The sequence below is a fragment of the Phalacrocorax aristotelis genome, chromosome 8, assembly GCF_949628215.1.
Source record: "Phalacrocorax aristotelis chromosome 8, bGulAri2.1, whole genome shotgun sequence".
In the NCBI taxonomy this organism is placed as follows: Eukaryota; Metazoa; Chordata; class Aves; order Suliformes; family Phalacrocoracidae; genus Phalacrocorax; species Phalacrocorax aristotelis.
The window spans coordinates 5,894,831-5,908,667 of NC_134283.1; the positions used below are offsets into that span (position 1 = coordinate 5,894,831).

Sequence of the window (13,837 nt, forward strand, 5' to 3'; positions counted from 1 at the left end):
TAATAATAATGAGACAGCTAAGTAGATCTTTCTGAAAGAGTATAGAAAAATGAGTTGTACTAATTACATGGGAACAAAGATGTAACATTTTTTTTCTCCTTATGGCTTTTATATGTATTACAAAGAAGGCTCAAAAAGTGTTGAAGACAACCTGAAAACTGTTCTTGGCATTGCAAGACAAGATGCTGTCTACAGCAAAAGACTGAAAACTAGTGCATTGTAACAATTCAGGAAACAAATATTTTGAACTCAGCAATTAACAGAGAAAGAATATTTGGAAGAGTCCTTATGATTCATTTAGCTAATACCTAGATAGCCTCAATTCTGCATCACCACTGGAGGAAAAGGCACGTGCTGGTTAAAGAGGCAGCTTGACTGCAGTTACTGCTGAACACACATGGGGCTTAGAAACCTTCCTCCTAGCCCTTCAGCACTGAAAAATGTAAACATTTTTTGCCCCCCCCATAAAAATCACAGTTCTTTTCACATATCTCTTATCTTCCCTCTATGACAGCCACTCCCTCCTCTCCTGAAAGACTGGTGTTTCTGTACTTTCTAGCACCTAGCACAAGCTTTTGGCAGCTAAACGTTGAATTGCACTTGAGAACGTTTGAACTGGTACTAGTGACCGTAACGATGTGAAGCCAGGAAGGAGGAAAGTCACAAAGAGCTGAAGTACAGACATTCCCTGCTAAACTATGGTTGAAACGGTGTCAACGATACAAGACTATAAAGGCGGCTACGTACATTTATGCCCATCGATAATCTCAGCCCATCTTCCTCAAAGTAAGTTACACTTCAGAAGACCAGATTACCAACATCACTCAGTATACTGCAGCTTCCACAGAGACCACTCTTAGTGGTGGCTGCCTGAAGACAAGTTGGCTGGAAAATCTTGCCCAAATATTAGATATTCGTCTTCAGATGTGCAGGCACATCACAACATGTCCTCATACACGCACTATGGATGAATCAGAACATAATTGTTTCAGATCCTCAACTAAAAAGAACTCATTGTTTGTCAGTAAAATAAGAGGTTTATATTCATCACGTGCTCACAATTTGTATCATTAATCTTTAATGACAGCTAGAAGCTACAGGCTTATAAATATATATTTTTCATAATTGTGACAACCAATGACTAGATGCGGTTTCGGTGGAAAATTGTCTGAAATACTGTAAGGCTAGGTAAATTACAAGGCATTATTAGAAAAAGTTAATTTTGAACTTTTGGTGATATTACATTACTTTTACAAACATTAGAAATAAACACTACTTGGTGAAATATAAACATTGCAGCAGAAACTATGACCAGAAGTAATTTACTAGTTAAGTACATAGTTAAGAAACAACTCTTTAAACAAAGTCAAAGTAAAGCAAAGAAACAGTAATAAAAACTTACACATTAAAGAACACTGTCTTCAAGAGACAGCATCTCCATCACAGAAAGAATGAATTTGTGTAACGCTATAAGGGAGGAGTTAGGTTTGTTTAAACCATTTCAAGAACAGTAATTTCTGTCACAGCAGTCAATCTCCCTACATTACAACTCGGATTCATGTCCGGATGTAGGCAGGTTTCGCACCCAGGCAGCGCTCATTTTATATCAACCCTAAAACACAAACTTCATGTCAGGGCGCACCTCCGTGAAGCCAGTTACAGGATGTACAGAAGCGTTTGTGATAGCACAGCTTAGAAACCGGACTTAGGAGCAATCTCAACCAATTTTAGTTTTACTACTTCTGATCAACTTTAAAAACATATATATTAGCTCTTTGAGTTTGAAAGTATAATACAATTTGGCTTATTTTTAAGATACAGAGATACAAAAATTTTAAAACTCACAACAGTAACACAACTTTTTGTCCTAGAAGGTGATAAAGAGCAAAGTACAATGCGTGAAACTTCATTCCGCAATTTTATGAAATATTGTCATGTTACTGATAATCAAAGGAGTACGATTATGACTTAGTGATGTCAGACCGGACAAAAAAGAGCCTAAAGATATAATGCTATTTAAGACATACAGTTTCCTTAATGACACTTTTAACAGAATATTCTATACACCACACACCAATACACCAACTATACCAATCAAGTTAATCCCTTAAAAAAAACAGGTGCACCATAATATTGCATAGAAAGAAATCCCTGGTATTAATACACTTGCACTGGAGACAAGGACTTTTCCCCTGCCTTACTAAATCAAAGCACATAAATTTTTAAAAAGCGCATCTCACATTTGACTTTTTCGTAGCCATGTTCTTTGGAATCACTAGTGCATGTGTTACTTCAAGCACATTTTTACTCTGCATGCTATCGTTTAATATTAAAAAACTAAGACTGAAAGGAAAACAGTTTTCCTGCCTCCCCCCCAAAATGTAATGTAAAATAATCTTTCTCTGTTGCATAAAAATATAATCCGACCTTTCTCAAGAACAGAAAGTTCAAACAAAAGCCAGGATAGCTGAATGAAGAGGTTATTCATAAGAGATGGGAAAACCCAGTGTCAAAAATCCTCTCCGTAAAATAATTTAAAAGTCATATTTACAAGTTGGATGAAGAAATAATCCAAGCAACAGCCAATGGTTTCATAGCTCAGATTCGATCATGGAAGACCTACATTCAAGTCCATGGACCAATTTAAGAAAGGACTCCTCTAGGGCTATTCTCTCACATAAGCTGAGCCTGAGAAAACCTTCCTATTGAAGTGGGTACGTTTCCCTGAACACATTTCATTTTGAAAAACGTCACCATCTTCCATTTGAAAGACATACCAATCAGTTATACATAAGGCTAATTTTTTTTTTTATTTTACAGCAAAAATATCTGTATTTACTTCCTACATTGAACTACTTACGTTTGAAAAACCTTAATTTCAGTGCTAAAAGATATCCTTTCATATATTCAGACCACGTACACATGACGTGCGTACAGGAAACAGAATTACTGATGATTTGCCAAAAAGCCATGCAGTATAATTGGAAGGTGAAAGCCATTTTCTTCAGGTATTCCTTACAGTGAACACTTTTATCTCATGATACAAACTGGAGACAGATTAAATTAATCAAAAAATTTTAACAATATGCATTATGCAGCATCAGATAAATAACAGTAAAAGCTGAAAAGACCATGTCTCCACAAATAGATTTCATAAAAAACTAGAACTTCTGATTTCGGATAGAATACATATTGAGAATATCTGTGTAAGAGGTGAATATATACTATAAATATATTCTGTTTTATTAACTCTAGTCACAGTTAGTTTTGTTACTTAACTACATAATTGCAGAAGTGTACCAGGAAGACGTATTTTTTGACTGTAATTTCTTTCACTATAATATGGGAAAATATTACCAAATTCTTCTGGCTGCTACAGATAGAGGATTTCTGGCACAGCTGAAAATGGATCAGGAATTAGAATTTATTATTAATTTTTAGTATAAATTTCATTTTAATGACAAAGCCATTATTGGACTTTTGGTGAGAGAGCTAAGGAACACATGAGATTTCTTCCTAGGAAATGTTGAAAGGCACATAAAAATTTCAACATATATTTAATAATATGTTAAAAAGCAGGTTCTGAGTATTTCTGTAGATTACTTTACAATAAAATACAGAATTAGCAGATGTTTGCCTGTTGGCGCTATGGAAAAACGTTTCATGTATCTGTAAAGAGATCATGCTTGTGCATGACCGGACATTTGTTCATTCTAGCGATACATTTTCCCCTCACACACGCTGAAACAACAGAGTGTGCACTTATTCTGTTGTTTTCTGAGACACCGAGGCACACACATTCACATCAGGAAGCTACTTGCAAACGGTAAAAGGAAAAAATGAATTAATTTACCTGAAATAATGTACATTTATTGAAAATAAGTACGACAGTTTCAGTTACTGATTTAATGCTAATAAATAGTAATACGCTTAGCCAGCTGAAATCCTGTTTACAGTCACTCAATTGTTCTGATTCCTGGTAGGACTTCTAATAATTAGGGAAGATTTAAAAAATATTGCCACGAAAGGCATAGAATGACATGCAAAACCCCTATCAGTTCAACTGTGAAGCAGCAAACATCAATGTATATCAGACGTAGAGTGCAATTTGACTCACTGTATAAAGTATCATTATATTGCACGTAAAGTAATGTGGCACATTTCATAAAGCTACAACTTTGCACGCTAAGTGACAGACACGTTTTTACATCTGCAGAGACATAAGCAGTGGATAATTCACTTAAAAGTGAAGTATATGACCTAAGGATTAAACCATTCTAGTATCACTTCAAAGGAAGGTGGCATGGGTTCTATTCATGCAAATAAAAATACAAAGAGCTGACATTTTTTCCAGAAAAAGGTTGGCTTGCAAATTTTCAAGTATTTTACTTTGCCTGTGAAAGTTCATTTTGTGGAACTCTATTCCTTAGAAATGTGATTTTTAAAAGTTGGTTTGTTCCTGTTCCCATCAAAATGATTGATGTCCCACCAACTTGAAAATTATCCTCTTCAACACAGGTTTTTCTCGTCAAAGGCATCATTTATGTAAATATTATGTAATTATTTGGGATTTTTTTATTTCACCTCAATTTATTACAATGCTTCTAGCAAGCCACACACAGATAGCATAGGACTGAAACCTAAAGGATTGGAAACTGTACATAAATGCTGCCAGTGGAAAAAATACTCAGGGTCATTGTAACTGAACATGTTTTTGGAAATCTGAACAAATCTTGCCTGGAAACAAATTAATGTGATAGAAGTGAAAACGCGTAACCAAACCAGCACAGCTTTGGCATGTACTACTGGTGGTTTCTATTAAAACATTTCAAACTTCTTCCACAGACTCCATCAACATCAGTCTCTAGTCAAAGCTGACTGAGCACAACCTTACCCTTCCGGGCTTTAGAAAGTAGGTGTTTATAAATGCTTCTAGAAGACACTGTTTTCTACTGGGCTTGCACAAATATCGTTGATGATCTGTGACCAAGTTCAAGCCCGTGAAGTTAACCTACAAAATTTGGTGTTGAGGATAAACCTTACTGCTTGAAGGCTCAGGAGTCTCTGGTTTGTGAAACATCCTTTGGGTATGCTATACCCTGAAAGGGTTTAACATTCAGATTTATTATTTGACAAATGGGGCCATAAATAAAAAAAGCAGTAATATCTGAACAGTGTTATAAAGCCATAGCCTAATTCTGCCCACAGAATTTCAACCAAGAGCAACAGTAATTTCCCCTAAGTCAAGATTAAAAAAGGGTAATGGAATACCTTGCCAGCGTGCTTGATGCATGTACATCCATTTAGGTGTTCCAGATTTAAAAGAGTTTAAGCCACAGTTGCTATAAGGAGATTTTTTAATGATTAGAGACCTGCAGATGCTGCATAAATCAAACCACGATGAAAACTGCCATTCACTGGAAAATAATTCTGAAGTTCTAGAATTAGAGTTATCCACTGTTAAAAATGGTTTTAGCACCGTTTCTAAAGCCATTAAAACAGTAAACAGGAAATCTTACTAAATCTTTATACGCAAAGTTGCGGCATCAGTTAATCTAAAATGCAGAGAAACTATTTTTTCTCCAAGTGTTTTCAACAATCGACATAACAGTCTTTGCTTCACTATTTGGGTAAAAAAGGCCAAGCAAAAAAAGCTCTGGAAAGCTGTAACACATAAATAAAAAGAGGTTTGGCTATATTTCCACCAGAATTCAAAGTGCTTTCAAATGGAGACAAGTCCTTTTCCTTCTCTCCAGTATTAAGGCTCCTCTTAAAAAAAAAAAAAAAAAAAGTGTAACTAAAAGACACTTGGGCTTTCTTTATCAAATACACCACTTAATATGCTTCAGTCATGAACACTTTAAGAGGCTAGTTCTGCAATTCTAGCTTTATAAATGCGTACTAGCGATATATGGGATTACTTCATTACAAGATTGGGGTCTTAATATTCTAAAATGTGAAATATGCAGTAGATATTGACAATACATTTCTTCTATATTCTGTTTCTATTAAAAACACAGGGATTAGAAAACTGACTGGGAAATTAAAACCAAGCTACCAATACTAGAGAAAGTAGTCTTGTTGTATTTATATTAAATCAGAAACAGCGATCTAGAGAAATGAAATTAAATACCCTTTCCCATCAAGTGTCCAGACCTTTTTTCTCTTCCTCCGGAATTTGTAAGTTTAATTATTCTGACTGAACCAGACCCTCAGGAGACAAAAGTGCTCTCAACTCCCATCAAAGTCAAAACATTCTACGAGAACTCGACATTACTCACGCTGTTTGGGACACTTAACCCTTTCAAGGAACACAAAAATGCAATTAAGAAACCCCACATTTTATTCCTAAACAATCTACAGAGGACCCAAAGCATTAAAAGCCTGATCTTACAGCCCTGCACAACTGGAAGATCACACTTACATTGGTTTTACCACTCTCAGAAGTCGTATTTCTAGCAGTCCCTCTCCTGCAAACACATACATGCCTAAATCCGGGAAATTCAGCACCCAGATTTGGCACCAGCACAGCCTGTATTCAGCTGAACTCCTAGAAAAGCAAGTTAAAAAAGGAAAATACTATGTTTACTGCTAATATAATTTAAAGCATGCCCTTGAAAGCAGAAGTCAGTGCACTCTGTAATTTCTGTTGATATATTTTATATGGCAAGACATGACTTTCTTCAATTTGCCTGACTAAATTTAGCCAGCTTTGTGAATTCTGCCACTTACCGAAATCATTATGAAAAATTTGGAGCATTTTGCTTTTCAGAAAGCAGGGTCCTGCGTAAGAAATTCAATTAAACTGCTAACAGAAATAACACTGAAGGCGTTGCTTGGGGTACACGCTAAAATTATTTACTCAACTCTTGCCATCTCTAGTTCCTTTGCTGCAATTCCATGACTTTCCTGCTGACCTGAACACAAGCAGTTTCAAGATCCTGACAAACCTTTGCAAGAGCATACCACGTGAATTTCGGAACAAAACGCTTGCTTTGTAAAAATCTCTTGGTGGCTTGCATTTCAATTAGTATGTGACACCATTTCTCTTTCCTAAATGTGCTTAAGCACATCCAACAAAGTCAAAAATTTAAAAAGAATATATAACTTTGCTTTAAACCGATCCATCATTTTTACAGCACGATGAAACACAGCTACACCTGGGGACACCCGTACTCTTGTCTTTTGGGGTTCAAAACTATAAGCTGGCCCTTAACCCCGCAGGGCAGTTAACAGGAGTGGCTCAGCGAGGGGCTCTGACCACGGACGCGCCCAGCGCCTCGCCAGAGCCGGGCTTTGCTTAAGCAGGATTAGGCAAGTAGGACGGCTGGCTGGCCGCCCTGCGACACTGCCCTGCGTGCCTCCAGAGCCTGACCCTGCCGAGACGATGCTGACCTCCGCCACCCGGCAGCCTTCTGCACCCGTGCGTCCCGCTCCCGGCTAGTACACTGTGCAAGCAGCCCCTCTCTCCCCAGCTGCAGAGCCTGCCCGGGCAGCTGCTCCGGTGGGAGCCACCGGTGGGCTGAGGCCGCACGCCGTGCCCGCGGCCTGCCCTGCCCGACGCCCCCGTGGCGGCCTGCGAGGCCTCCCCTCGGCGCCCTGTGAAATATGAAATATAACTTATTCCGTGTGAAGAGAGCTCAGGACACGGCCTTCCAGCGCCGGGCGGCTGGGGAGGGGGCGCGCCGGGCCCCGCCGCCCGCCCCGGCCCTCAGCGGCGGCAGGGCCGGCCCCGGGGGCTCCCCCGCTCCGCGCCCCCCTCCCCCCCACGCCGCCTCAGATGAAGTGGATCCAGGCGGTGCTGTCGGGGTCCTGCGGCGGGCCGGCGGCGGGCGGGACGCGCTGCCCGCCCCGCAGCCGGTAGTTCTTGCCCTCGTTGTTGTCCCAGTACTCGGCGCCGGCGACGCGGTAGCGGACGGCAAACTCCAGCGCGGCCTCGGCGCCGGGGGCGGCGACGGGCAGGGGCAGGACGAAGGTGAAGCGGTCGGTGAGGCCGTCCGCCGGGCCGGCCGGCTGGTATGCGGCGGGCACCTCGGCGCAGCTGGCCCAGCGGTTCAGCGTGTAGCGCACCGAGACGGCCTTCTCGTAGGCCAGGTTGAGGACGCGGACGGCGCCGCGCAGCCCCGCCGGCTCGGCCCGCACCCACTCCAGCCTCACCTTGTGCTGCCGCACCCGCTCCGCGAAACCGGGGCTGGCGCCGGGCTGCGGCGGGAAGAGCGGCTCCAGCAGCAGCGGCGGCGGCCCGAACAGCACCGGCTCCAGGTCGCCCAGCACCGGCGGCTTCCTGGTCTTGAAGAGGTCGGCGGAGCGCGGCTGCGGCGGCAGCGGGGCGGGCAGCGGCACCTGCGGCAGGTCGGCCTCGCAGAAGTGGCGCACGGAGGTGAGCTCCAGGCCGAGGGAGTCGGCGAACCGCACCGTCTTGCGGCGAGAGGGGCTCTGCTGCAGCGCCGGGCGCAGGCTGCGGTCCCCGGGCGTGGGCAGCGACTTGGCGCGGCGGCGCTGCGTGGGGCTGGGGGGCACGGCGGGCAGCGAGGGCTCCCGGCCGCGGGGCGGAGGCGGCGGCTTCTCGTCGCCCGCCGCCGCTTCCCGCACCACGGGCGTGGGGGCGGCGTCGCCGTCGGGGCTGCAGCCCCCCTTGCACTGCTCGGCCAGGCTGCCATAGAGGCAAGCGCTGCAGCTGAAGTTGCGCGGCAGGTAGAGCCGGGGCGGCGGGGTGGGCACCGAGGTGTGCAGCGAGCCCGCCTTATCCATGGAGGGGGGCTGGCGGCGGGAGCGGTGCCGGTGCTTATCACGGGGCCCGGGGCCCGCCGCTCCTCCTCCTCCTCCTCGGCGGCCGCGGCGTGCGGGTGGCGAGGCGGGCTCTAGCGCCCGGCCTGCGGGCCCTGCCCCTCAGCCGGACCCAGGGGCGGCGGGATGGGCTCGGCGCTCTCCCCGTCGCGGCCGGTCCCGGGGGATGCCGGTGGGCGCATGTGTCCGCGGGCGGCGGGACCGCGGCGCTCGGGCTGCTGCCGCCGCCGCTGCTGCCGCGCCGGGCTCGGGCGGGGAAATGGGCCCCGAGTCATCCTTCCTCCCTCATGGCCCGGCGCTCCCCACCCGCCCCTCGGCCCGCCTCGGCCTCCCCACCGTCCCCGGTGACACCCCCGGCTGCCGGCCCCCCGCTCCGGTACCGCCGCTGCGCCGTCCCTCCTCCTCCTCCTCCGCCGCCTCCTCCTCGCTGTGTTCTGGGTCTTTCCTCGAGGATCTCATCCAAAAAGAGGAGGCGGGAGGGATTCCCCGGTGGAAGCATTAACATTCATAGCGGCGCTCACCCCCGTCCGATCCGTTACAGAAATAGCTGGTAAAAGGAAGGAGAGGCAAAGCCGGGCTCTGGAAGATTAAACGGGCCGATAAGAAACAGCTGGCTTGCAAGTTGCATATCGCAGTGTACATTTAAAGGAAGAAATCCAGCTAATCTGCTGTAATGCGTTTACAGTACATCTGCTGAATAAAAGACACCTGCCGCAGCCCTGCTACAGATTTCCAGCTCTAGTAAAAGCAGCTCCAGTCCAAACGCGGAGGGCTGGTTATGAAACGTAAAGCGCAGTCGTGCTTTTTGGAAGAGCATTTAATAACTGCTGAGCAATATTCAAAGGAATTATAGTCCAATGAAAAGCAGACAGGCAGTTCAAGGAGCTAAAACACTATGTTAGCAAGCCGCTTCATTCCAGACTTTCCGTAATCTGCTACTCATTTTTAATTAGTAAATTGCATTAAAAACAATGATCCTGCTATCCCGCCAACCTGAGCCTGACTTGTGTTGACATGTGATTCTGATTTAGCTTCTGCGCAGGAGCTTTTACACCTTCATCATTTTATCTGCGGCACTTGGTGTTACGTTGAAAAGTCTGATGAGATTAAGAACGGGACAGGTAAACCCAATAAGGACCAAGACTTAAAAAAAATGAAAGCCACCAGAACATGGGGAAAAGCTCCCCACTGTCTCGTATTAGAACGATCAGCTTTAATTCCTTTATTAATAAGTATGAAAATAATTCCTAGGTCATTGCTGCTGGGTTCCAAATCTTTTCAGTGACAGATGGTTCATAACTAGGGAATGAAAAAATTTGCCCGGTGGTGTTAAATTTGACACTGTTGTGCTTCCCAATGTCGTGTCATTGTCTTATATTCACAGGATGGTCATAGGTTTTGAAAAATCAAACAGTAATAACATAAGGATTAATCCCATCTGAATTCATTAGCTCAGGACCTTAAAATTGTCTCAATTGTCCTTTAATGCACACTACAGGAAAGATTTGTTAGGCCTCTTTCCCATGTCCCCCTCCCAAAAATGAGTATTTCAGGAAAATTCATGTTTGGTTTTCATCCACTCATACTAATTTGGGGGAGAAGAAGAACAGGCTCAAAGAGTTGTTCAAACAGGCTTTAAGACTACATCCTTTTATTCTTTTAGTAATTTCTAACTGTTGTAATTAAAATATTCTAAGGAATTAACACTTGGTTTTACTGATGTTAATGTCCCTTTAAAACCAGCAAACGGCAAGAACTTTTTTACATTTACATGCAAAGTCTTTGCCTTTTTTAAACCATTGTGAAACTATCAGAACTAATCATAATAGTCAATTATTAGTCAATAATTCAATAGTCAATAAGAGCCAATTTAGTAAATTGACTTAAACGTGATTACATGCTCAGTGAGTTTTGGATACATTTTTGTGGTATACAACTGTCGGGAGCAATTTTACTTCTGCCTCAGTAAAGTTTGACTTCCCCTCTTCTTGTAATTTTAGTTACCTAACTTCTTCTTACAATATGCTTGTGTAATATTCTTGCTTTTTGGCTTTTTCAGGCCTCCTTTCTCCCCACAACCTTGGTAATACTTCACAGAACAAAAAAAAACCCCAACTGCTTTCATCACTGGGGATGGTTGGTGATGTAGTTCACGTAACCAAGTTGAAAATACGGATTCCCCAAAGTTAGTAAACCAAATACTGGCATAAAAAAAAAAAAAGAGAGAGAAAATCCTGTGATACGAAAGCCAAAAAACCCCAATGTGGTACGCTTTGGACAAGCCAGGTCAAGACAGCAGGAGGTGCAGAGGGATGCCCATATAAATTGATTGACATGATGAGTATGCAGTTCAAGAATTTCAGTTGAGTTCAGCTCCTGTCATCATCGGGTAAAATCTGATGGTTCTTTAGCTTTGCAAGAGAATGAGAATACTGGGGGAGCATGTGGATAGTGGAGAAAAGGGTGGAAAGAGACTTGATATAAATGCATGCCCACTGTAAATAATTTCACAGGCAATCCTGTGGAATGTAAGAAAGCCATTTACAGGCTTCTAAAAAATCAGAATAAAATGGTACTTAAATTGTCAAAACCTCAGCTCACCAGCTAATCCTGGAGGTGCTCACATTTTCACTTGCAATTTCCTAAGGCACCTGAAGTTCTGTCGCACACGGGGGCACCTCAGCCCCCATGATGGTCTCTGTTGAGCACCATCACCCCATAAACCCACCCCCGAATCATAACAGAGGTATTTCTCACTTTTTTCTCTCAACCTGAACATTCCCAGCATGTCTTGCTGAACGTGGGGGGGTATGCTGCTGCTGTCAGATTACCCTCTTGCTCCCTTGCCAAGGGTGAAGCTGTGAGGGTGTCTTTATGACCAGGCTGGTGGTCTGCCACTGATGAATTTAAGACAGACATAATAAATGAAAGTTCTGAGCACTGAAATGGAACAAACATACACACAGACATTCCCTCAAACAGCCTGCAGCATTGTGCATCCTTCTGTGATGTGGAAACTGTGGTATGAGTTCGAAATGGGAAGCACCAGACACCATTTGTAAAAGGAAGTTCTTTCGGTTTTGCATACTGTAAATATTTGTACGCAGCAAATGCTTATGTCCTTAAAAGCAAGTACTACCGCATATACAGACACTATGGCTTAATATACGCAGTGGTCCCCTCCCTATCTTAATTTAGTTCACAATATTTTGAACATGTAAGTTTAAAAGTCACTTATAGTGCTATGGCAATGACATTATCTGAGGCTCTTTTCTAAATAATACTGTCAATAACAAAGCTGATAAAGAAATTGTTAGTACTGACCTAGCGAGCCCCTGTAAAGAAATACCTATTATCTTTTCACTGGAAAATAGTATTTTAATGGCAAGATAATTTTGAAGGTGGTGGCAGGAATAGCCCAGTCATAATGTAAACTCCAGAGCTATACAGCATTGCTCTATTACAGGGCAAGAAAAACAGGTGGTCTTACAGTTAGAGTCGACAGACTTATGAAGTGGCACTCAGGCATTGTTTTCATTGCTACAGATTCCTCTCCCCTTGCAGATTTAAATAGCATGGTCATAGGATAAAAGTTTATCCTAAGGACATTGTCCTAATAACTCTTTGTCGACCTGTCTCTTCATCTTCCAGCTGACATCAGAAATTTTAAAGACAGCCTCTTGTTCTGCCGATGTAGCACTGGGTGACCCTGACATTTCTGCCATGCCAAACTGCATTTAATTCTCCGTCTGATGACGGAGAATTTCCAACTAACTGAACAGAGATGTTCAGTCCTCTTCTTCTGTTAAGATTTAAATGATTCACAAAGGAAAAGGCAAAACCGATGCAGGCAATGAACTGGGAGCTTTCTTCTGCTGCATTTACTAATTGTCTTGACTCCAGGTAATCTCAGAGAAAGCAGATGCTGGCGCTGGGAGCATTAAGCGGAACTACGAATGGAACCATTAATAGGGAGTGTCTGAGTGCTGGGGCTTATCCAAAGTGGCCACCGTCACATGTCTGCTTTAACTTTCCAGAACAGGTTTATTTTTAGTAATGAGAATTGTAGGAAGATAAAATGGATGTAAAGGCGAAGTGCATTACAATTACATCAGCTTTTGAGATGAAGTTGTGACTTGGTGTCTGAATTGGAAAGGTCAGCTTCCTCTCATTTGTATCGGTGCAGCTCTTCTGAGGCTGATGAACTATGTAGGTGTTACATTAGAACATCACTCGAGAGCGTACTAATCATATATGACTATGTGAATCTGACAATGGTATTTACACTGACAGTTTGTAAGCCTTGCATGGTACACTTGTTCTGCATGCATATACTTTAAAAATACCTTCCCACATCATTTCACATCAATGATTAACTCAGACTTTATTTATTTCCCCAAGAAAATGTTTTAGTCACATCTCAGAGAAGTGCCAGAGCAGAATTAGGTAATATGCCTTAAGTATATATATATAAAAATGAAGCATTCTGTTAAAGAACAATGGTATCGATCTTCTGTACCAAATATTATCTTCACCTAACCAGGACATGCAGGCTTTGTCTATTAAGATCCAAGTTGTGTGATTCACGCAGTTGTATCAATGACATTTGATGTCAAAGATCAGTGAATAATTTTGCTAAACAGAGATGTGACACATAGAAAGGTTGCTTTGTGGTTGCCTTTTGGTTTGTGGGGTTTTGTTTTGGTTGGGTTTTTTGGTTTGGTTTGGTTTGCCTTTTTTTTAAATATAGGTATCCAAATGAAGATACAATATTAACATGAAAATAGAATTGTAAGAGCTTACGTCAGTGCATGACCTTGTGAATCTGCCTTACTATATGATGAAGCTCACACACAATTTTATTAGTTAAGCATCAGCCATCTCTGTTGACATCAAGCAGTTGGCTTAAGACTTCTGGAGAGAATGTAAGCTTAAAAAAGCCCCAATTAAGACAACAGTGGAAAACAACAAAACCACGAAACAGATCTATCTCATTTTGTGGAAAAGATGATAAAGAGCTATTGAACTATTTTCTTATAGAAATAGTTGT

The 13,837-nt window shown here is 42.9% G+C and overlaps 1 protein-coding gene across 1 annotated transcript; it reads right to left on the reverse strand.

Annotated features, from left to right (window-relative positions):
- Positions 1-1,026: 1,026 nt before the first annotated feature.
- On the reverse strand, positions 1,027-11,539 carry LOC142060932 (protein phosphatase 1 regulatory subunit 3E-like). The gene is made up of 2 exons (XM_075101306.1): positions 5,012-11,539; positions 1,027-4,702 (listed from the first exon to the last, which is right to left on the reverse strand). Exon 1 carries the CDS (start codon positions 8,749-8,751, stop codon positions 7,777-7,779), a length of 975 nt encoding a protein of 324 aa, XP_074957407.1. The 5' UTR covers positions 8,752-11,539; the 3' UTR covers positions 1,027-4,702; positions 5,012-7,776.
- Positions 11,540-13,837: the final 2,298 nt, after the last annotated feature.

Excerpts from the sequence above, each read along its gene's own strand:
- LOC142060932 (XM_075101306.1), bottom strand. The coding sequence starts at position 8,751 with ATGGATAAGGCGGGCTCGCTGCACACCTCGGTGCCCACCCCGCCGCCC.